Here is a 25,000-nt window from a genome sequence, read left to right as displayed (position 1 = left end):
CATTTTGGTGACCTGACCTGCCGCGTTACCAGTGCCTGACCCCTCCCCCGCCCCTCCCCCCCGCCCCTCCCGCACCCTCATGGCACAGGTGAGGGGCCGGGCTAGCACACCTGAGCCGCGGCCATGGAGGGTGGAAGCTTAATTGGCCAGGTAATCTCTTCCGTTCGATATTGTTTGTTACTTTTTTTTTTGATGGACGGTTTGTACCACCACCACCACCACTGTTGTGTCCCTTTCCTCCCTCCACTTGACAGGTATTGCTTCTTAATCTCATATACTGTCTCTTATGCTCCGTTACATATAGTTTATATTATGGTGATGAGTCGTCTCCACCACCACCACCACTGCGTTTGTCTCTGCCGCCTCTCTCACTGTACAGGTATTGCTTCCTATTCTGCACTTCCGGCTGGCCACTCACACCTGTAATTACCACCGCGGCATAGCACATACACGGGCCACGCGGCAGAGTAAGCCACACACCCGTCCTCGAAGCCTGTCATGCGGCCACTGAGCGCTGACGTCACGTGATGTAAACAAACACGCGTTCGCTGCGCTGCCGGACGACCTCAACACGCGTCGCCAACCGGGACCCAAACTCTCATACCTCGGTTTCTGTAAGTCTCTCTCTCTCTCTCTCTCTCTCTCTCTCTCTCTCTCTCTCTCTCTCTCTCTCTCTCTCTCTCTCTCAATGTCAGTTCAAGTTTCTTCAGTAATCCGCCTCATATTATTATAACGTAGAGCTTCGCATAGTTTCGATCTTCCAAGTGATACTAGACTCTCGAGCAAAATTTAATGAGTGACCCGTTTGAAATTGGTCGAAAACGGGGAGCTGGTGCCTCTTCATAGAAAACGGTGTGTAACTTTGAGGGATAACTTTATTGGAATAGTTTTCTTTGCCACGTTTGGGGAGGGGGGGCTATTATGTACACTCCCTCATCGCAGGGGCTAGGTCACAATATTTGGGACCGTTATCTGTTGTGAGGGTCTAGTTTACTATTCAGGAATGGTCACATTATTTGGTTGGCTTCGATTAGTTCATTAACATCATCATTTTCAATTTTTCATGTTAAGTCAATATTAGCCCACTACAAAGCTAAGGCCTTTCCCAACGTTTTACATATGACCTGCTCAAATCGATTCTCATTCTTAATCGTTTATTGAGTGGTGGCGAGATCATCAAGACACGGTTGACATTTTGTTTGGCACTGGAAAGGTAAATTTAACTCTACGTACATATGGTGACTCTTTTCGTTGAGTCCAATGAACCGTAGGAAATTATTTCAAGTGTTATGACGTGGAATGGTTAGTTTATTTTGACATTATTTTCCTCGTATGAGAGAAAATATTTATAGTTTTCATATTTATGCGAATATCACACACTTAATACACTCTTTTTATCTTTCCGTTTGCCGGTCTGCCTGTCTATCTGTACATTTATCTCTGAAATCTCAAGGTAGCTTAAAGACAGCAGTGTTCAGCATCCAGTCAACTTTCACTTCCAGCACAGTCGCTAAAGAGAACAGAGAAGTGTTTAGAATAGTCTACAATGTTACAGGAAGAACATGGGCGGCGCGAGCCTTGCAGAAGGAAAACGTCAACAGATTCAAAGGGAGACGTTGGAATTTTTCATGTAAGAGAAACCCTTCCCCTCCCCTTGTAATGTTATTTGTTCATGGTATTTTGTTGTTAATGATGTTGATATTATTGATTTTGTTGTTTTTGTTTTCCAGCTACTGATTATTTAGCATCTTTCTTATTCATCTCCTTATTATTGTTATTATTTTCATTCTTCTTAAAAATAATGTTAGAGAAGACCAATTTTAATTTAAGAATTTGAGCTTCAACCAAATATTTAAGTATCAGCTATTATGACAAAGGGATGGAGAGAGGAGGGAGGGCGAGAGGGAGGAAGGAGGGAGAGAGGGAGGGAAAAGGGATGGCACACGAAAGTGACGAACGGGCGGGGGTTGGAGGGGGGGGGAGCAGGAAATTGATTCTCCCCGTCACGTCTTTGCCTAACTGGTTCCTAAGGATGTGAAGCGAAGGACATTTTTTCGTGTTCGTCGGTTTAAAAGGAGGCAACGTAACGGGGTGTGTACGTAACGTGTGTGTGTGTGTGTGTGTGTGTGGTTAAGTAAACAGACGAAAAAATAAAAAATAAACTCTAAAAAACGGTTTGCTCTCTTAACGGAAAACTGAAGATGCCAAGAATGACTAACCTAATGCGGTCCCAGAAGTGTGTTGCTAAGAACCCAGAATTGCGTTGTGTTGTATTCCTTTGTGTTGCTGAAATGTATTGTCAGAATGTATATACGCCTCGGTTTGTGCTCTTTGGGTGTGTTATGTAATTAGTTTGTTGTTAGTGTTGCCCATGTATTTCTTGTGTTTCTCTTACTCTTGTGCCTTGTGTTCGCATTATCAGCATTTTCTTTCTTCTCTTGTATTGCGTTGTATTCGCGGCATCAGAATTTGCTACCCTCATTCTGTGTTGTGTGGATTAGTAATGATGTGTTGCTCTTATACGTGACATATTCCTGTGTTGCTTTGTGTTGTGTTCGTCTTATAAACATGTGCTCGCTTCGTTTTCGGTAGGTGCGCAATGTGTTTCTCTTTTGCGTTTCATATTCTTGTGTTATATATTTTTTCCTAAGTGTGTAGTGCGCAATGTTTTTTCTCTTCTGCGTTTCATATTCTTGTGTTATATATTTTTTTCTAAGTATGTAGGTGCGCAATGTGTTTCTCTTTTGCGTTTCATATTCTTGTGTTATATATTTTTTTTCTAAGTATGTAGGTGCGCAGTGTGTTTCTCTTTTACGTTTCATATTCTTGTGTTATATATTTTTTTCTAAGTATGTAGGTGCTCAATGTTTTTCTCTTTTGCGTTTCATATTCTTGTGTTATATATTTTTTTCTAAGTATGTAGGTGCGCAATGTTTTTCTCTTCTGCGTTTCATATTCTTGTGTTATATATATTTTTTTGTATGTATGTGTGTCTTAATTCCATGGCTGCGTGTTGTTGTGTTGCTCCTTTACGTGTCATACTCCTATTTTGTATTCCGTTGTGTCACTCCATCGAGGTGTAATTAACCGTAAGTGTGCCAGGTGTGTTGCTAAGCTGCTCTGAGGGACAGGTATCGACACACTCCCCCACAAGTGTTGCGCAAGTTCATCTACAATTACAAAGCTACATAATGACAGTATTAATTATCTATTTGCGTCTTCCCCCGAGGCGTTGTTGCATAAGTGTTTCCCGGGCAGCGGATGTTGCGTAGTGACACACAAGACGACTGTGTGCTTCTTTGATTGTTACACTGTTGCGTCATGGAGTAGCCCAGGTCAAGTGAGAGACAAGAGATTTGCTGATATGTGTTGAAGAAGTATTTGAAGAAGTAAATGTCTTAAGTTCGTAAATGTTTGAATAAGTAAATGATTCGTTAAGCAAGTGGTTTAATAAGTAAATGCTTAAGTTAGTAGATGTTTAATAAGAAAGTGATTGAATGAGTAAGTTTCTTAAAAGTAGATATTTAAATCAGAAAGTAATTGGTTAAGTGAATGCTTTAAGATATAAAGTTTAAGATAGTAAATGTTCAAATTAGAAAGTTATTGGAAAGTAAATGTTTGAATAAGTACTTGATCATACTTTGTAATAAGTAAATTTTAAGTAGGTAAATATTGAAATAAGTAAGTGATTAGCTAAATAAGTTTAATTAAATGCAAAAGTTAGTGATTAGAAAAGTAAGTTTTAGATAAGTATGTGTTTAGGTAAGTAAATATTTAAGTTAGCAAGTGTTAATAAGTGTTACGTAGTCACCCAAAAACGATCTGAACAGATCTAGAACAAGCCAAGTTCAGCAAAACATATATTGTTGATTCACATATTGAGTAAGTGCTTCAATAAGTGAGTCCATAATTATTTGTGTGTTGCTTAAAGTCGCCTAGAAATAGACTTAAGAAAACATTATGTAAAGAGCACTGCCTTGAGTCCATTCACTATGCACACACACACACACACACACACACACACACACACACACACACACACACACACGGCGCCAGGCGAGCAGGACGCAAAAACATGCACGAAAACAAGAGCCAAAGCAGACCAGGCGACCCTCAGCTGCCTGTCCATACCTGGCACATTTTGCTTTTCTTTGAGTGATGGTGATGATAATGGTGTTGTTGATGATGATGATGATGATAATAATGTTGAAGATGATGATGATGATAATAATAATGTTGGTGATGATGGTGATGATCATGTTTTTGGTGGTGGTAGTGATAGTGGTAATATTGTTCTTATATTTGGTGGTGTTGGTAATGGTGATTGTAGTAATGATGATAAAATAACAATAATAACATAACCTTCATGAGAAGAACAACAACAATTATAAAGAGTAATAACAATAATAATAATAATAAAAATAATATCAGTAATAATAATAATAATAATAATAATAATAATAATAATAATAATTATAATAATATATAAATAAATAAGGAAGAATTTGAAGCCTTAAGTGTTGTTCATATCTTATACATAGTCAAAACGGTTCTTATATTTCTTTATTAATGTCTTTATAATGAACACCTAATAAAATTTTCAGTAAGTAATTATCTTGGGAGAGTCCGAACGTTACCTTTATAAGTCGCTCACCTGTAAACAATCTCAGTCCCATTCAATTATATACGGCGGACAGGTACGAGGAATGTGTGTGTGTGTGTGTGTGTGTGTGTGTGTGTGTGTGTGTGTGTGGAGGGAGGTGAAGAGGTTAATCCCGGAATGAAAAGTGAGTATGGAAATGAGGGAAGATGCGTAAGGTGATTGAGGGGAGAAAGGGATATACGAGAGAGAGAGAGAGAGAGAGAGAGAGAGAGAGAGAGAGGGTTTACTAATCACCCCTGGAGGCCATAACGAACGGTTCACAGATTACTCATTCATCAGTAACAGGTAAACACACACACACACACACACACACACACACACACGCTTGACTCTCTCTCTCTCTCTCTCTCTCTCTCTCTCTCTCTCTCTCCTCAGGTAATAGTGGTGTCACCTGTGTTTTAATGGAGTCAGGTGAGCCAGGTAAGGGAAACGTTAGGCTGGGCAAGTTTTCCTTCACGTATTCTTTTTTATTGATTTAACAAGGTGTATCATAGGTCTTCCGGGTGCAATTGAGAGAGAGAGAGAGAGAGATTAAAATTGACAAATTGAAATTCTCTCTCTCTCTCTCTCTCTCTCTCTCTCTCTCTCTCTCTCTCTCTCTCTCTCTCTCTCTCTCTCTCTCTCTCTCGTCGGTAACAATCGCTGAAGATACTTGGTCCAACGGAGAACAATGGTGTGTGTGTGTGTGTGTGTGTGTAATTTCGCCTTCAAGGAATCGTCCAAATCAAAGTTCATTACGTCATTATCTCCGTGAATAAGCGAACAAACGAACGAACGAACGAATGAATGGAGGAATAAAAAAAAATAGATAAATGGGTTAATGGTTTGAATAAATAGATGAAAGAAACGGGAATAATACGCACATAGACAAAACAAGATAAATGGGTGAATAAATAATAGTTCCGCATCACATAAGTTCACTAGTTCACTCATGTATTGGGGCGTGGGTGTGTTTGTTTGTGTGTTGGGTAGGTGGGGAGAGGGCGGGGGGGTGGATGGAGGGTGGAGCAGGTTGGGGATGTGTAGGGGTGGGTGGGGGTGGAGGTGGTGGGCGAGGCAGGTGTGGCCTTCACATTAGCGCGTCCCATCTGTGTGCGGCTCACCTGTATGTTATGCCAAGGCCGCCTGATTACCTGGCCTGCTCGAGGGGAAAATTGATATGATCCCTCCATCACTACACCTGGCCGTACCCCCCACCCTCGTCCCCCCCCTCTCTCTCTCTCTGTTTTTGTTTTTCTGTCTATCTATTTTTCAGTCTATCTCTATCTATCTTTCTGTGTTTCGCTGTTTTTACCTTTTTTTTCTCCCTCCCAGTTTCCTTTATTTATCTCTCCTTATTTCCTTATTTCCAGCTGTTCTTCGCTCCTTCTTCTCTTCCTTCCTCCGTGTTGCCATAATTTATCTCTCTCCCTGTTTCCTTATTTCCAGCTGTTCTTTCTTCCCTTTTCCCCTCCTTCGTCCATGGTACCTCAATTTATCTCTCCTTGTTTCCAGCTGTTATTCCTTCCTCCTCAACGCCTTAAATCATCTGTCCCTGTTTCCTTCTTTCCAGGTGTTCTTTCTTCCTTTCCTTTGCTTCTTTTCCTTCCTTCGTGTTGCCTTGATTTATCTCCCCCTGTCTAGTGTTGTTCTCATTTCCTGTTCTCTCGTCTTCGTCTTCCTTTCTTGTATTCTTCCTTTCTTACTCGCATTTTTCATGACGTCCTCTCATTTTCTTTTTATCTTTTTTTCCTTCCCTTACTTCCTCCTTGTTTCCCTGCGTTTCTATCATTTTGTTAGTTTCTTTTTCTTTTCCCGTTTCTTTCTCTTTCCTCTCCTCGTTATTCCCTTCTCGTCTTGCCTGTTTCCTTTTTATCTTCCTTCGTGTACATTTTTCTACTCATGACGCAAATCTTCCTCCTTTCCCATTTCCTTTTCCTTTCTTTTTTTTCCATACATCCTCTTACTTAACCCTTTTTTCCTCTTTTTTTCCTCAGTCTTCATTCTTCCTCTTTATTCTTTCATCGTATATCAACTTTTTTCCCTCTCCCTCCTTCTCCTCCTCGTCCTCTTCCTCCCCATTCCTTCACCTCACGCTCTTTCGTTCTTCATATTTTTCCCCACCGTTACTACATCCTTTCTTACTACTTCCTGCGACGCTCGACAACCTCATCACTTACACAAGCTTCCCTTTCCTCATTCCTCCTGCCGCACTTCCTCCTACCCCTTGAGAGGAAGGCGGAGGAAGGAGAGGGAGGGGGTAGCGGAAGAAGTCTTGTAGGAGGAGGAAGAGGAGAGGAAGGAGGGGAGAAGTGAAAGAGAAAATTTGGAGGTATTGGGGAAGTGGTTTTTTTTTGGGGGGGGGTGGTAGATGTATCGTTTCAGGGGAAGGGGACGGAAGGAAGGAATGAAAGGGGGGTTAGGGGGGCTTAAGGTTGTTGGGGAGAGTAAACAATAAAGGTTAGAGGTTCCGCCTGCAGCACAGCCTCCCTCACTCCGTTTTCTTTTGTGCGTCGTCGCTAATAATAACACGCTTGTCGTTTTCTTTCTGGGTCCTCTCATTCTTCTTCTCCCCCGTCTCTATTTAGCGTTGGAAAGGTGGTCATTAATCGAGAGAGAGAGAGAGAGAGAGAGAGAGAGAGAGAGAGAGAGAGAGAGAGCGTCCTCCACTTATCTCCTACAGCCTACAGCCAAAGATATATATCTCCTGCTTTTTCTCCTCCTGTTTCTCCTCCTCCTCCTCCTTCTCATATTTGTCTCATTGTTATCGCCCACCCCGGCAAGATACCTAAAAATAAGAAGAAAGAAAAGAAAAGGAAGAGAAGAAGAAAAAGAAGAAAAGAAGAAGAAAATTAAAAAAAAAAAGCAGAAGTGGAAGAGGAAGGAAGAGAAAAAGAATAAAAACGCCTAAGATGAAGAAGATAAGAAGAAGAAGAAAGAATGAGAAGAAGAAGAAGAAGAAGAAGAATACGAAGAACCGTGAGAAAAAAGACATAGGGGAAGAATTATTGTGGTGATATTGACAACAAGAAAAAAAATGAGAAGTAAAAGAAAGAAGAATTAACAGAAAGATCTAATTCACTCGAGTGCTTCGTGTGGCCGTTATCAGCGTGAGCAGTTACAAGCTCTTCAAGTCTTATTATTGCTTTCTCTTTTTTTACCACTTTCTCACTTTTCCTCTAAACGCTGACTGGAAAAGGAAAAGCTGTTAAAAATTGGGCGTATCTGTTGCTAAATTTCGACTCTTATAATTTTTCTTTTTTTTTAGTCTATCTTGTGAGCTGTTGTGTGAACCCTATTTTTTCTCGCAACTTTTATCTCATGGTTATTTTCTTCTCCTCCTGCTCTTCTCTCCTCTCCTTTCCTCTCCTCTCCTCTCCTTACCTTCTCCCTTCTCATCACCTTCTCCTCTCCTCTCCTCACCTCTCCTCTCCTCTTCTCTCCTCTGCTCTCCTCTCTCCTCTCCTCACCTCACCTCACCTCCTCTCCTCTCCACTCTCTCCCTCTTCATCTTTTTTCCGTTTTTTTTCTTTTTTTTTCTTCTTCTTCTTCTTCTTCTTCTTGTCCCTTTTCTCTTCCTTTTCTTCTCATATGCTCAAACGTGTCGGGGCATACACACCCACATATGAAGTTGTAAGTACATCCTTAGCTACTTTTATGAGCCGAGTGGTAGTTCGACAAGGCTACTGCACCGTGTATATGAAAAGCACTAATGAGAACCCGACTACTAAAAAATAATCTCCTTTGTAGTCTTTGGAAATATTAATTGCGGAAACCGAAAACGTCTCAGAAAACGGGCCTCATAAGTTAGAAATAAAATGTAGTGATGTTCTGAAGCTTACCATGAAACCGTATCAGAAAAAACAAAAATAAATGAAGAGGAAGGAAAGAAGAACTAGAAGAAAAAGAAAAAGAAATAGAAAAAGCAGAAGAGGAAGAGGAAGGAAGAGGAGAAGAAAAAAAAATTCGGAAGAGATGAAGAAGAAGAAGAAGAAGAAGAAGAAAGAATGAAAAGAAGAAGGGAAAAAGACATGTACATAAATCACAATAGGCAAATTTTGAGGCTCGTAGCACCAGAGCAAAAACAAAAAGGGTTGATCTCTCTTGTGGCCTCTCTTTACTTCTATCATTTTTAGGAGCGGCGTTTACAGGCATTTTTTCTACACTATGTTTATGCCCTTGAGCTGCTTCCTTTCTAATAAAAAAAATAATAAAAATAAAAAGCTGATTAAATTCCATATCCACATTATATTATTCATCGATGAAGGAAAGCAACAATACAATCAACCTTTTTTTTTTTTTCTTTGCATTGATAACCTCCCTTCTCTTTCTCACTCCGACTGTATAAAAAAAAAGATGAAAGTAACGGAAAAACACCTGCATGCCAGTCAAGAAGAAAACAAACAAAACGAAGGAAAAAAAAGAGTAAATATTTCACGACTGGCAGACGACGGGCGTGAAAGTATGCCGCGCGTGACACTTCTGACGGATGGAGAGAGAGAGAGAGAGAGAGAGAGAGAGAGAGAGAGAGGAGTATGTTGTCATTTCCTCCTATTAGTCTTCCTTTGACTTTGGTAATCTCCATAAAAAAATTTCTCTCTCTCTCTCTCTCTCTCTCTCTCTCTCTCTCTCTCTCTATCTATCTATCTATCTATCTATCTATCTATCTCTATCTCTATCTCTAGCTATCTGTCTATCTTTTTATCTATCTAGCTAGCTATCTACCTATCTGTCTATCTATTTATCTATCTATCGTAAAGGAAGAAAAGCAAAAAGAAACAAAAACACTAATATATCAAGAAATTTTACATACAAGAAACGTAGTGAAGAAACCCGAAGAGAAAAACTGTTGTGAAAAAAAAAATTAACACGATATTTTTTTCGCCGAAGAAGAAATCGAAGCAAAAACAAATACGAAGAGAGCCCCAAGAAGCGACAGAATGATAAATAACCTTAGACCACCAGAAGCGAAAGGAGTGGAAGGAAAAAAAAGATGAACCACCAAGAAGCAGCGGAAGTAAAAGGGAAAAGTCAGGAGGAAACGCCGGGGGAAAAAAATATTAAGAAAGGAGAAAAGAAAAAAAAAAAAGGAAATACTGGCGAATGATTTATACGAGTGACGAGACGGAGGCGCCCTTGAGGAGTGTTCTGTCACGCTAACTCACGCTACCGCACACGCAAACACACACACACACACACACACACACACACACACACACACACACACACACACACACACACACACACTCTCTCTCTCTCTCTCTCTCTCTCTCTCTCTCTCTCTCTCTCTCTCTCTCTCTCTCTCTCTCACTTTCACCCTCTACCCAGAAAAGACAGACAGACAGAGAGCAATAGACACACTGCATTGCCTCCGTTTGCGTGCCTTAAGACGGCCATGTGTGTGTGTGTGTGTGTGTGTGTGTGTGTGTGTGTCGACACTTTCTCTAAATAACGCACTGATCGTCTGCTGCTTCGGGCTAACCACAGTCTAAGGTCATTTTCTTTATCTTTTTTTTTTCCATTCATGTCTTCTTTTTTTATTTCTGCATCTCTCATTCATCGTAGTTTTCCATGTTATTGCTTTTCCTTTTCTTTCGTTTTTACTGTCTTCCAGATTTTGTTTTTGTTAAATTTGTAAGTCATTCTTCTTAGTTTTCCATATGATTAGTTTTCTATTTCTTTTTCTTTTATTTGTATTTCATTGGTCTTAGTTTTCCATGTTTCTACTTTTCTGGGGAGAGTTCTGTTTTTGTCTTTCATTCATCTCTGTGTTCCATGTTTTGTATAGTTTTTTTTTTCTCATTTATCTTACATGATCTTAGTGTTCCTTGTTTTTTGCTTGTCTGTTTGTTTGTTTGTTTGTTTTTGCTGATGAAACTGAAGGAATGTCTCGCTTCTCCACTTGTAACGATCGATCTTTCTTGTTTTTCTGTTAGTATTGTTGGCTTTTTGTTGGGTTCTTCGGTTTTCAGAAGTTACCTCCTCGTATTGTTCCGGTAGTTAGTTTTCACATGTTGCTTTCTTATTGTTGTTTATGATGTCGCAGAGTATTGTTTTGTTGTGTTCGATTGTCTAGTTTCTCTCTCTCTCTCTCTCTCTCTCTCTCTCTCTCTCTCTCTCTCTCTCTCTCTCTCTCTCTCTCTCTCTCTCTCTCTCTCTCTCTCTCTCTCTCTCTCTCTCTCTCTCTCTCTCTCTCTCTCTCTCTCTCTCTCTCTTAAAATACCCAGCGTTTTGTTTATACCAGGTTTTTGTCGCAAGCAAACGACTACCTTGACTTTTTTATAGTTTTCTTTTCTCATTGTTAAAGAATGTTTGTGGTATCCTGATTTCTTTTTTGTACCCTTTTACTATAATGGAAGTAGTGACCGTGGCCTTCCATTCTTCCCCCTCCCCCCCTCCCCTCGACCCACCACCCCCTCCCCCTTCCCTTCCCTGATCGGTCTTCTCACCGTCCTCCAAGATAACATTGCGATGATTTTCTGAACCACGCATCCGTGTCCCTCGCTGACCAGAAGAATGTTAAAGAGGCCATTAGGAAAGTAAGCTGGGATACTGCTTTAATCTCGACCCAGTAGGAATAGAAACAGTGATAATGATACCAGAAGTTGTAGTAATAGTAGTAGTAGTAGTAGTAGTAGTAGTAGTGAGGAAGTAGTAGTGTTGTTGCTGTTGTTGTAATAGATAGATAGGTAGATAGTAGTAGTAGTTGCAGTAGTGGTAGTAGTAGTAGTAGTAGTAATAGTGGTAGTAGTAGCATTAGTAATAGTAGTAGTAGAAGTAATATTATGTAGTAGCAGTAGTAGTAGTAGTAGTAGTAGTAGTAGTAATAGTAGTTTTTATTGTTCCTGTTTTTTGTTGATGATGTTTTGGAAAGGAAGAGAAGAAAGGTATTAGTTTTCATTGTTGTGTTTGTTATTGTCGTTGTTGTTGTAATTAGCAGAGGTTTGCTGTATCATCCTCCGCAGCATCATTACCGCCGGCGCTCCTCTCACGGCGAAAGTCTCCTCCTCCTCCTCAGCCCTCTCCGTGAAGGGGCGAGAGAAAGAAAAAGAGAAACTCAGATAAACAGCCCAAGTAGTAGGTGGTCCCGAAGGCTGTTTGTGCCGCGGATTAACGGTGTGACGAAGGTGCCGAAAGTAGGGGGCGACACACACACACACACACACACACACACACACACACACACACACACACACACACACACACACACACACACACACACACACACACACACACACACACACACACACACACACACACACACACGGCACATGTAAACCTTCAAGTACTACCATATGGCTAAATTTAATGAAAAGTATAACTGTAAACATATCAATATAAGAAACAGTTAGTCCAAATCGTTCTAACAGGTAAAATAAATTACTCTTACCTGGAACCCGTAAGATTGAGGAAGGTTTGAAAAAGAAATACGGGAAAGCTGATAAAACCCCCAACTCCCTCCAACAAGTAACAGTAAGACGTAACATACTTAATTAACAGGCAATAGACAGGTGAAAGGTAACAAGAATAAAAAAAAATAAACATGGAAGGAGACAATGAATATAGACAACAAAGGTAAAAAAAAATATCATTGCAAGATAGAACGTAAATAATTATAGATCACACAACAAGAGAGATGAGAAGGATGACAAAATAAAGAAGAATAAAACTATGAAGATAATTAACACAGAAGATAATATTAAGACTGTGATAGAGGAGGAGGGTAATAAAGATAAAAAGAAAGACAATAAAGCAGAAAGATAATAACAAAATAAGGAAGCTGACTACAAAATAATAATAAGGAAGATGATAAAAAATGAAGGTAATAAAAATAACATTGTGATGAAGGAGGAAGATTAACTACAGTGAATGTGAAAAAGAAAGAAGGAAATAACATAAATAATATCGAATGTGCTCAAAAAGAAAGACAGCAGAAAAATTATAATGAATGTGATAAATGAGGAATATAACAAAACTAATTAGAAAGATGATAAAGAACAAAGAAGACGAAAATTATATTGAATGTGAAAAAAGAATGAAAATAACAAAATGGTAATGAATGGAATAAAGAAGGAAGATGAGAAAAAAAATATATTGAATGTGAAAAATAATGACGATGCCCGAAATTGACTACTCTTTTGGCTACTCTTTACTTTTATCTTTTATGGGAGCGGCGAGTAGCGGGCTTTTTTTTTTTTTTTTTTTTTTTTTTTTTGAGCCGTTTTCTTTGATGTAAAAAAAATACCGATTGAAATAAAGATGGAAGATAATAAAAAATAGTAAATGTAATAAGCAAGATCACAAACTAACAATAAAGATGATTGAGACGTAAGAACACACTCACCAGGAGAGCTTGAGGCAGGTGGCTAACATCCTGAGAAGCTCCATCGCTGCGGTCTTCGTTTTTCCTTCCTTCCTTCCTTCACACCTTCCTTCCTTCAGTCCTCTCCCTCACACTCCCTCAGCACCACTCCTTCCTCCACTCACCACTTTATTTATTTTCCCTTCCTTCCTTACTTATAGACTAATATGTTTTTTATGCATGATTCCACCTTTTCCTTTAGTCTGTTCGCAATTAACGTTCAAATTTTCTACATTTTTCCTCTGTTTTTGTCAGTAAAGGAAGAAAAAGAGTTGGGGTATGCAATTCTCACATTTTTTATACTTTTTACAGCTTTTTCTATTTCCTCTTTTTTTCTAGGAGGTTGTTAAGTTTGTTACGGCTTCACTTTTTGTTCTGTTTTTCCACTTTGAAGTTTCACGTGTAATGTTTTATTTAATTTGCCGCTTTTCATCCGGTATCGTGTATTTGTCTCTTTAGCTATGTTTATGTTCCTCTCCCTTCCTTTTTTCCTACTTAATGAGGTTACTTAATATGGTGATATGTATTTTAATTTTTATCGTCTGTCTTCACATTTTTGCTACGTCGCTTCCTGATGTTTTTACGATCTTTCTTTGGCAATTCTGTGTCTTCATTTTATTGCTTCATTTCAGATCACATTTTTTTCATCTGCGCCGTGAGAGTGAGGCACAGCAGACACATTTCTTCTTCCTGTGTCGCTTTGCTTTGTCAATGTTTGTAGTTGTAGTTGCTGTTGTTGTTATCGTTGCAGTGTCCATGGCCTTGCATTTAGTACTGCTCCTGAGTTTTTCTTTTCTCCCTCCACAGGTATTGAAACAGTTAATAACCTCCTCGACGCAATACCTGATCCTCTAGACAACACAACCTTGAGTGAGTGTTAATTACCATTGTTATTGTTACTATTGTTGTTCTTATTTATGGTAATGATGTTTCTCTCATTTCCACTCGATATTATGTACAGTTTTAGGCTCGTTTATTTTCTTCTTATGTCGTTTGTTTTATAGTTCCATGTATCTTTGTTCTGTTTAATGTTTATTTTGCTCTCATTCGCACTATAAATAATATATATTAGTTTAGGTTTATATTTTCTTCTTATATTGCTATTGTTACTTTTATCTACACTTTTCTCTTATATTCACTATTGGAATCATGTAAAAGATAAGCATTCTTTCTTGCTTCTTATTATCTTGTCATTCTAACCTCCTTAAAATCTGTCCAGTTTTCTGTTTTATTTTTTCTATTAAATGCACTATTTATTTATATACACTTACACGATTCCTTCTTTTTTCAGCACTTGCGGTTCTTTCTCATTATATAATTGTTGCTTTTATGTTATTTGCACGGTGGTGGTTTGTATGTTTTTATTTACATATTTCCATACAGTTATTTACACGATTTGGGCTGAAAATGACATATATGATTATTGTCTTTTTTTACCATATTTTTTCGTCCGTTTATCTCTATATTGCTTTGTATTAATAACAGAGAGAGAGAGAGAGAGAGAGAGAGAGAGAGAGAGAGAGAGAGAGAGAGAGAGAGAGAGAGAGAGAGAGAGAGAGAGAGAGAGGAGGGGGGGGGGACTGCCCTTTACGGGACTAAGCAACGTGTCTCATCTCGATCTCGAAGATAATTTCTTACTCGAGTGTGACAGAGCCTTGAGTGTGTCCGTGCGTGCGTATGTGTGTGAGTGTGTGGGTGTGGGTGTGTATTACCGTAACATCCTTAACGTAACATTTCATTTCGGAAGTGTTAAAAAGTGTGGTGCCAAAAAAAAAGTCGCATATTGCATTCATAAAGTGAGAGGAAGGAAAGGAACTGAAAGGTAAAAATAGTGTGTTTGTAACTGTTGTTGTTGGCATTTCGAGGTGACACAATATTTCAGAAATACTAAGGTGTTGAGTGCCGTTAAAGCGTAAAATAACGTTATAAAAGAAAAGTAAAGAAAAGGAGAGGAAGTAGAAAAAGGGAGGGGGTAAAAATAGTGTGCCCGTTGTTATTGTTGTTGTTGTTGTTGTTGTTTTTCATTGTTGTTGTTGTTATTCCACGGTGAGAACATTTCACAAGCATTAAATGAAGCTTAAAACCTCATCATCGATATCGCGAAGGAAAAGGGAAAGGAAAACAGAAGAAAGAAAGGAAAATGAAATAAAAGACATAAGTGTATTTGTGTTTTCATGATATTTCACTGTGACGAGACATTATGGACGTTTTGAAAGAATGTAAACTGTTGATAAATATTAAAACGTTTTCATACAATAATATAATAAGGAAGAGAAGAAAAGGAAATGAAAGGAGGGGAAACTAGTGGATTTTGTTGTTGTTATTGATGTTGCTGTTGTTGTTGTTGTTTGTTGTTTGTTGTTGGGTTCATTTCACGCTGTCTGCAGAAGAGATAAACGCGTCAACAAGCTTAAACGTGTAAACTCTCAAAACAAACTCTCCTGGAAAGTCTTCTAAACTGTGACAAAGTAACACACACACACACACACACACACACACACACACACACACACACACACACACGGACACATACACACGCACCATATCTGAGTGTGTGACTATTCCCACTGCCTCGCCTAAAGGGGGGAATTTCGCTTAAACGTGACGCCTCGGAGTCTAGGGAGGATGGCGACGGCATTCTCAGACGCTTTCGGCTCGCAACAAATAATTCCAAAGGCCACAAAAAGAGATTAGTCGGGTTCTCATGAGTTTTTTTTTCACGTTCACAGTGCAGAAGCCTTGTCACTGTCACTAGGCTCATAAAACTACCCATGGAATTACCCACAGTCTCTATATACGAAAGCTTCAGATGTTGGTGTGTAAGCCCCGAGGTGTTTGGAATTATGGACACAGGACGGTGACAGTAATGGAACGGAACGGGATAACGACGTGGGAAGTGTGACTGACGTGCTGGAGGCGTTACGGAAAGAGGATGAACAGATGAGGGAATACACAGACGAATAAAGAAAAGTAAATACATAAGAATGAAAAGTAAAGAAATGAAGATAAAAGTGATGCTAAGTGTTCTTATGTTCTTACACAGACAAATAAAAAAAGTAAATAGATAAGAATAAAAACTTAAAAATGAAGATAAAAATGATGCTTAGAAGATCAAGAACAAAAGAAAAACAAAAACGGAATAAAAATAGGAACAATAACGAAAAGAATAGATGACGGTATAAAGTGAAGAGATAAAAATGACGCCAAAAAAATCAAGAATAACAAGAGCAAAGAAAAGATAAGAATAACGACAAGAACAACTAGAAAAGATGAAGATGAAGACGAAGAGAGTGAAGAAAAGAAGGGAAACAAGAAGAAGAAGAAGAAGAAGAAAACAGTGTAAAACGAGTGCAAGGTAACTAGTTTAAAAGAAAAAAATATAAGGAAAGTAAGACAAATAAGAAGTAAAAATAACTCAAAATAAGGCAAATCATTTAAGAGGGAAGGAAAGGAGGGGAAGGAGGAAGGAAAGAAGGGAAGCAGAGATGAGAAAAGGACAGTTGGAAAAAAAATGGTAAAAGAGGGAAAGAGGAAGACAGGAAATAGGAGAGGAAGAGGACAATATACTAAGGAAGAGGTTATTCAGGTGGTGTAGAAGTGTGGTCACCTGTCTTACCTAAATAACGGTGAAGGTACACACACACACACACACACACACATACACACACACACATGGGGTATCATCAAATTAGCCTAAAAGTGTTTAACTACGAGAGAGAGAGAGAGAGAGAGAGAGAGAACCGTAAGGATGCTGATGTGCTATGCAGTTAGAATGGACTCTGATACCCTGACACACACACACACACACACACACACGTAGCATCTTCCTCCTCCTCCTCCTCCTCCTCTTCCTCCTCCTCCTCCTCTCACAATGATCTCACCTTGCAATTAACTGTCCCTGGTAAGTTCTTCCCAGAAAACCATAATTACTCTCTCTCTCTCTCTCTCTCTCTCTCTCTCTCTCTCTCTCTCTCTCTCTCTCTCTCTCTCTCTCGCTCTCTCTCTCTCTCTCTCTCTCTCTCTCTCTCTCTCTCTCTTCTCTCTGGATTTTGATCACTTAACACCTTGGCAATTACCTGTCTCACACACCCACCCTCATTGTTCCTGCGCCCTCTTTCTTTCCTCCTCTCCATCCTCTCTATTCCCTCCTCCTCTCACTTCCTTCTTTCTCTCTTTTCCTTTATATTCTCCATTCCTTCCTTCTCTCCCTATCTTCATCCTTTTCATTCTTTCCTTCTCTCCCTACTTTCATACTCTCCATTCCTATCTCTTTTCCATCTTCTCTATTCCTTCCTTCTCCGTTCCGTTATCATCTCCATTCCTTCCTCCTCTTCCTTCCTTCATCATCTCAATTTCTTCCTGCTCTACCTTCCTTTTTCATCTCTGTTCTTTCTTCCGCTCCCGTTTCCTTTTTTTGTATTTTCCACTCCACCTCCTCTCTTCTTTCTTCGTCTCTTTCCTGTATCCTGCTCAGATTTTTTACTTCGTTTTCCGTTAGTTATTCCCAGCTAATCTCTCCTCCTCTTTAATTTTGTACCCCCACCTTCTTTCGCCCTCTCTTTTCCACCTCTTTCTTATTTTTTTTTATTTCGTTATTAATTCTCTAGACCTTCCTCCTCCCTTACTCATTTTTATATTACTTTAACATTCTTCCTTCAATTCTCTCGCCTGAATTCTTGTTTCCTTCCTGTTTTGTCCTTCTTTCATCCTCCATTAATTCCTTCATCCTTTCCTCTAATATTTCCTACACCCTTTGTCCTTCAGTACTTCCTCCAACCCTTCTTTTTTTCCTTCATCTGTCCTTTCCCCTTCATTTCTTCCGCCTGCATTTCCTCTCCTTCCATCCCTTCATTTTTCTTTACTTCGCTTATATGTATTTTCGTTCTTTCTTCCCTTTGTTTTCATTATTTATATTCTCTCTCTCTCTCTCTCTCTCTCTCTCTCTCTCTCTCTCTCTCTCTCTCTCTCTCTCTCCATCTTTACTATTACCCGCTATTTATGTCACGTTTGTTTGTTTGTTTGCCCAACTTTCTTTGTTTTCTTTCCCCTCTACTTCCGCTGCTAACTTTCCTTCTCATGTAATTGGTCTTCTATCTATTAAGGGGCTGTTAGTGTGTGTGTGTGTGTGTGTGTGTGTGTGTGTAAATCTAGGTCAGGGGTCCTTATCTTCTTTTACTCTCCTCCTCTTCTTCCTCCTCCTCCTCCTCCTCCTCCTCCTCCTCCTCCTCCTCCTCCTCCTCGTCTCCCTCTTCCTACAAACACACTTCCTGTCATCCTTCTCTCCACCATCTCCCTTTTTCCCTCCTCCCCTAACTCTCCCTTTTTCCCTTCCTCCCTCACTCTCCTTCCACTTTACTCTCCCTTCATCTTTCCTTCCCTCCCTCCGTCGTCATTTCCGTCTTTTTTCATTTCCTTCAATTCCTCACTTTTTGTTTTTTCGTCTTCTCTCCACCTGCACCCATTCTCCTTCCAGTTCTCCTTCACCGCCTCCACCTCCACCTCCTCCTCCTCCTCCTCCACCTCCTCCTCCCCCTGACGTCCTCCGCCCACTCCACACCCTCTCTATAATAATAATAATAATAGTCTTCTTGCGTTCCACAATATTGTCTTAAATGTGACGAAATCAGTTGTGTCGAATTCTGTGTTGTTTATTATCGTTCCTCTTCCTGTTTATTTATTTATTAGTATTTTTCTCTTAGTTACGTATTTCTTATTTATCTTGTATCTTATCTATTTTGTTTCTTACTTTTTTATTAGTGTATATTAGTGTTTATTAGTATTTCCTATTTATTTATTTATTAGTTTTCTTATTTCTTATTTCTCATTTATTTATTAGTATTTCTCCTCTTATTTAGTGTATTTATTTTTCGTCCGCGCCTTATTGGCTAATGGTGTGGCTGTGAGTTCTATTATTTGTTTTCTTTTAAGTCTTCCTTGTATTGTTTGATTACCTTTTGCCCTCCTAAAGGTGAGGCACTCGGTATCTTGATATTTTTCTTTCTTGCTTTAGTGTACTTTGAGCTTTCTGTTTGTTTGTTTGTTTGTTTTGTTTTCTCTCCCTTACTTTCGTGTCATGCGTTTTTTTGTCTTTCTTTTGTTATTATGTATCTTTTGTTTTTATTATGTTATTTTTCTTTTGTTTTTATTATGTTTCTTTTGTTATTATGTTTATTTTCACAACGCGAAACAAAACAACGAAAAAAGTGTTTGTTTACCATTGTATTGTGTGTCCTCATTACATAGAAACATACATACATACATACATACATACATTCATACACACACATTCATTCACACAGACACACAGACAGAGACAAGGAAGAGACACGTAACATACATACATACAAACATACATACATACCTACATACATACACACATTCATACTCACAGATAGAGAGACAAGAGAGACAGACAGGCAGGCAGGCAGACAGACAGACAGACAGACAAGCAGGCAGAGAAAGGTGTAATTGCTTTTAATGTTCCTGTTTGTGGATTTAATTTGTAGACTTTCATGTCACCACTTAGAGAGAGAGAGAGAGAGAGAGAGAGAGAGAGAGAGAGAGAGAGAGAGAGAGAGAGAGTGTAAATAGATTATGTTTGCAGTTCCTTCTCTGACCTTCCTCCCTCCTCCTCCTCCTCCTCCTCCTCCTTCCTTTCCTTCTTTCCTTCAGGCTAAAACTAACGGGCTGAGGACGAAAGACTTGAGTTATAGAGAGAGAGAGAGAGAGAGAGAGAGAGAGAGAGAGAGAGAGAGAGAGAGAACAGCATACACGTTTTAAGACCTTTCAACTAACACTATAACAAAACACAATATAAAATAAGCATACATAAACAAACACGTCTAAGCACACACATCCTCGAACGCTGATTGGTGCATGTGTTGACCAATGAGGAAACGAGACCCCAAACAGGGTATAATAGGCCAAGTATTTTTCAGTTTTATCTATCTATCTGTTTCTGTCTCTCTGTCTCTATTTATCTATCTATCTATCTATCTATCTCTATGCTGTTTTCATTCCTCCATTCTTATTTATTTTTCGTCCATTCTTACTTCTTATTTTTTCCATCCTTCCTTCTTTCAAAATAAGGTATACTGAGGTAGATATTTTTACTGTATCCATCTATATATATATCTATTTGTCTATCTATACACCTCTGCTGCTCTCATTCCTTCATTTCTTTCTTTATTCTTTATCCAGTCATACCTCTGCCTATTCTCTTTCATCCCTCCCTCTCTCTCTTTCCCACTTCATCCTCCCACTCCTTTTCCTTTTTCTCTTCCGCTCGCCCTCGCTACATCCCTACAAGGCGCTCTCTGGTGGTCGATAAAAGGAAGCGGCGTGGGATCCGTGCGGTAAAATGTGAAGGATCCCGAGTAATTAGCCGGACCGTTATTATTTGGCCTCTTTTAGGTGTTATGTTAGGTTCTGCTAATGACAAAAAAGGTTGGGAAGAAAATAGGTAATAGATTCTTTAAAACAGGGAGGATAATTATTGGTTTAAGTTCACTGCATCAATTGCTTAGAAAAAAATAATACGGAAGAGAAAAGTATTGATGGTTATAAAGACTGATAGAGAGGTCGGAATTAAAAAGGAGAGGAAGTAAAAGAAAAAGAGATGGAGCTTTGAGAAATGGAAGGAAATGAAGAAAGGATGGAAGTTCTGAGGGAGGAAGGAAGAGAAAGTAAAAGGAAGATTGAAGATGTGATGAAGGAAATGGAAAGACAGGGATGAAGAAAATGCGGCTGACGAATAGATATAAAGATGACAAGGTAAGAATTAAGAAAGAAAGGAAGGAGAAGGAAAGAGATAACTATATGAGGAATGTAAGGAAGTGAAGAAAGGAGGGAAATTGTGGTAGAGAAAGAGAGAGAAATAAAGATGGATATGTAGGAATTAAGAAAGAGTGGAAGGAAAAGAAGAAAAGAGATAAGTATTTGAGGAATAGAAGGAAGTGAAGAAAGGAGGGAAATTGTGGTAGAGAAAGAGAGAGAAATAAAGATGGATATGTAGGAATTAAGAAAGAGTGGAAGGAAAAGAAGAAAAGAGATAAGTATATGAGGAATGGAAGGAAGTGAAGAAAAGAGAGAAATGGTCGTAGAGAAAATGAGAGAAGGGAAGTAAAATAGGTGAGAGAATAAACAAGGAAATGGGAAAACTGAGATGAAGGAAAGATAGCCAGATAGAAAGATAGAGCTAGACAAACATACTGACAGATAAAGATAGTGTTTAAATGTAATGGAATAAGAAAAAGAGAGTAGGGATCGCATATGAAAAAAGAATGTAAAGATAACACAATGAATAAGTTAGTAAATAAGTAAACAAGTAGAAAGATAGAGCTAGACAAACATACTGACAGATAGAGATAGTGTTTAAACATAATGGAATAAAGAAAAAGAGAGTAGGGAATGTATATGAGAAAAGAATGTAAAGATAACACAATGAATAAGTTAGTAAATAAGCAAACAGGTGAAGTTGATCATACTTCACACCACTGCTTCCTCGATCACCAGAGTGCGCAACAATACAGCACTTTTTTTCTTCTTTTTTTACTGGGGTTTTTTTTTTTTTTTGCGAGTTTTTATCTCTATTCTCTTGAACTTCTCGCTCCGGTATTTTTTTTTTTTTTTTTTTTTGGCGTGGGTTTTTTTCTTGTTTTAAAAAGTCAGTTAGTCCTAGGGCTGTAGAGCAAGAGAGAGAGAGAGAGAGAGAGAGAGAGAGAGAGAGAGAGAGAGAGAGAGTATACCTAACGCTTCCCCATGATATGTAGGAAGTAGTTAAGGTAAAAAAAAAAAGGTTAGAAAAAGGAGGGTCATTGTTCATAAATTCTTCGCTTCAGGAAAAGAAAAATGCGAAGGAAATGGGAAAAAAAAACATTGAACCCATTTTAGGAAGTCTATTAAAAAGAAAATGATTAATGACACACACACACACACGCACACACACACACGCACACACACACACACACACACACACACACACACACACACACACACACACACACACGTACACAGGTTCAAGGTTACGGTAACATTAACGTGTGTGTGCATTGTCTGTCTGTCCTCATGGTTAAGTGTACCCTAAGGCGTTGATGTACCCTCCCCCCACCCCCCTCTCTCTCTCTCTCCCCCTCTTCCTCTCCCTCCTCCTCCTCCCTCCCTCTTCCTCATATCTTCCTCCACAATGCACTGCACACCTTAATTTTTTCTCCCTTTGCTCCTTCTGTACTTTATTTTTTTCCTCCGTGCCCTTCATTCACTTCCTTCATTCCTTTATTGCTTTCATTCATCTCTTATTCTCCCTCCCTTCCACTCCTCTCATCCTTCTTCTTTTCTGCAAACTTCTTCTTCTTCTTCTTTTGACCTGTAACGCTTTGTATCGCTTCTTAGGTCCTCCTCCTCTCGTTCCTCCATTCTTCTTATTCACACCTTCCTTTTCAGTGTTACGTAATTTTCTAAACTGAAATAAAGTCACTTATCTCCACTTATTCAGACATTAGTGCCCTTTTTTCCCAGCACTGCGCGAGGAACACTTTTGCCAACTTTACTCATCTATCTTCCTCCTGTTATGTACCTCCCTCTCTTCTTCATTCTTTCTAATCCTTCCTTCTTCCCATTCCTTACCTCATCTAACCCTCAACCATCCTCTCTCTATCTCCCTCTCTCCCTCAGTCCCTTCTACTGCTCCTCCCTGACACCCACTCTCCTCTCTTATATCGCATCCTTCTCCTACCTCCTTCACCTTCCTTCCATCCTTCCTACTCCTCCCTCCTATCCTCCCCGTCCACTCCTTCCTCCTACCCTTCCCGTCAACTCCTTCCCTCCCTCCCACTCCGTTCCTCGGCCCCAGTCACCCTCTTCTCGCCCACTCACTCAGGGTAACGGTGTGGCGACTATATATGCACGTCACACACACACACACACACACACACACACACACACACACACACACACATGCAGGTAGTTCGTCTCTCATTAAGTCTCTCATTAGCCTTAACTATTTTTTTTACTTATTATCATATTTCAAGTTTTTCCTCATTTTTATTCTTTTCATTTTTCTTCGTGTGTGGTTTCCCCTTCAATCATGCATATTCTCCTTTACTTTATTACTATTATTAGAAGAAAGTAATTTGGGAGTAATTTTATGTTGGTGTAAATAAAGGCTAAAAATAAAAATGTAAATAAAGATCTTCATCAAAAAAAGCAGACAACCAGTAAAGCAGCTCCTGTCCCGTTAGACTGTGAGGTTTACAAAGGATCCATTTTTTTTTTTTTTTTTATCTCCTTTTTTTATGAGCGCTGTGAAGAGCATAAAAAACAAGGGATCTGACGCCAAAGTGTGTTACGTGGCGTCTCTTTAATCCTTCTCATGTTGGATTTATTTAGTCTATTCTATTTATGTTTATTTATTTACTTATTATTGTTCACGTATTTTACATTAACTTTTTTCCCATTACTGGTTTAATATATTTTCAAGCAATTACGTTATTTTCCCTCCATTCGTACTCGTTACGACAATTTTACTGCCTTCAGAATGTTTAAAAAGGTGGATGGGCGGGATTAACTCGTGTCTCCCTACTCATTTTTTTTTCTAGTTGTTATATTCATGAACCATTTTTCCCTCCATTGCTACCCGCTACGACAACTTTACTGCTTTCAGAATGTTTAAAAAGTTGGATGGGCGGGATTAATTAAGTCGTGGCTCTCTACTCATTTTTTTTTTCTAGTTATATTCATGAACTGTTTTTATTTTATGGTCAATTTTTCTTTCATATTTGCATTTTTTCCTCCATCGTTCACAGTCTCCGCCATAAAAATGCGTTCAAAATGTTCATTCTAGTATGACCGCTGGCCTTTCCTTCTGTCTGTTCACCTATCTGTGTCTGTTTCTTTTGTGTGTGTTTCTCTCTCTCTCTCTCTCTCTCTCTCTCTCTCTCTCTCTCTCTCTCTCTCTCTCTCTCTCTCTCTCTCTCTCTCTCTCTCTCTCTCTCTCTCGCTGGCCTTTCCTTCTGTCTGTTCATCAATCTGTGTCTGTTTCTTTGTCTCTCTCTCTCTCTCTCTCTCTCTCTCTCTCTCTCTCTCTCTCTCTCTCTCTCTCTCTCTCTCTCTCTCTCTCTCTCTCTCTCTCTCTCTCTCTCTCTCTCTCTCTCTCTCTCTCTCTCTCCCCCCACATTGTTTGATTAATGACACGGGTTATACGTATTCATTCATGTATTCAAAGCCTTTCTACCTATTCAATCAGTGGCCCGTTTGATGCTCTTTTTTTTTCCTTCCTTTCTCTTCTTGTTGTTGCTGGAGCAGAGAAGGCTGGCTCAAGGCATTCACTTGGCTCCACCTCGCCACGCCTGACCACTCGCTCCGTGACCCAACAACCTTTTGACCTGTCTCGCCGAGTGTCTGATCCTGTTCTTCGTCTGATACTGAGAAGGTTCTATAATTACCGTGTCACCTGTTTGCCATTGTTTGTTTGTTTGTTTGTACCTGTTGCTTTTTGTGTGACTCCTACTCTCTCTTCCACCCGCCCCCTCTCTCTCTCTTTCTCTCTCTCTCACTCTCTTGACCCTTTTTTTCTGTTTATTGTTTGTTGTTTATTGTTCTCCATATCATAAACACCAACGCCTCCTGTTTTATGGTGTTGGTATCATCTTACGGTACATGGTGAGTGTGTGTGTCGGTGTGTGTGTGTGTGTGTGTGTGTGTTTATAATGATAGACAATAGGTGTGTATAGCACCCTAAAAAAGAAAACACTATGGGAACCTATACTCATGATGCTTCTTTTTTTTTTCTTTTTTTTTTTTAACCGCAAGTCATAAGCCACTTCGTAGACATTATAATCATCACCACTGAACACACACTACGTGACACTAATAAGGTAAAAATACGTACGTTTAGTTAACTCTTTAGGAAATTACATGAACTAAGTAGGAGGTTAGAGGTACAAGTTATGGTCCCTCTTCACCTTCATAGCTTTACATTACACCATACATGACAATAT

The 25,000-nt window shown here is 39.2% G+C and overlaps 1 protein-coding gene across 5 annotated transcripts in view; it reads right to left on the bottom strand.

Annotated features, from left to right (window-relative positions):
- LOC127008163 (serine-rich adhesin for platelets-like) overlaps positions 1 to 25,000 on the bottom strand; it is a 118,292-nt gene that overhangs the window by 51,843 nt on the left and 41,449 nt on the right. The window contains exon 1 of one of the 5 annotated variants that reach the window (XM_050879847.1): positions 12,987 to 13,818. The exons of 3 other annotated variants lie outside the window; for them this stretch is intronic. In XM_050879847.1, coding sequence (XP_050735804.1) covers positions 12,987 to 13,030 — 44 coding nt within the window. In that variant the 5' untranslated portion in view covers positions 13,031 to 13,818. Of the gene's footprint in view, positions 518 to 12,986; positions 13,819 to 25,000 lie in introns of those variants that run through there. One more of the 5 variants, XM_050879842.1, reaches the window with a different exon arrangement.

The sequence above is a fragment of the Eriocheir sinensis genome, chromosome 37 (assembly GCF_024679095.1).
Source record: "Eriocheir sinensis breed Jianghai 21 chromosome 37, ASM2467909v1, whole genome shotgun sequence".
Classification (NCBI taxonomy): domain Eukaryota; kingdom Metazoa; phylum Arthropoda; class Malacostraca; order Decapoda; family Varunidae; genus Eriocheir; species Eriocheir sinensis.
The sequence above is the reverse complement of the archived record's forward strand: the minus strand, read 5'-3'. Positions and strand labels throughout refer to the sequence as shown.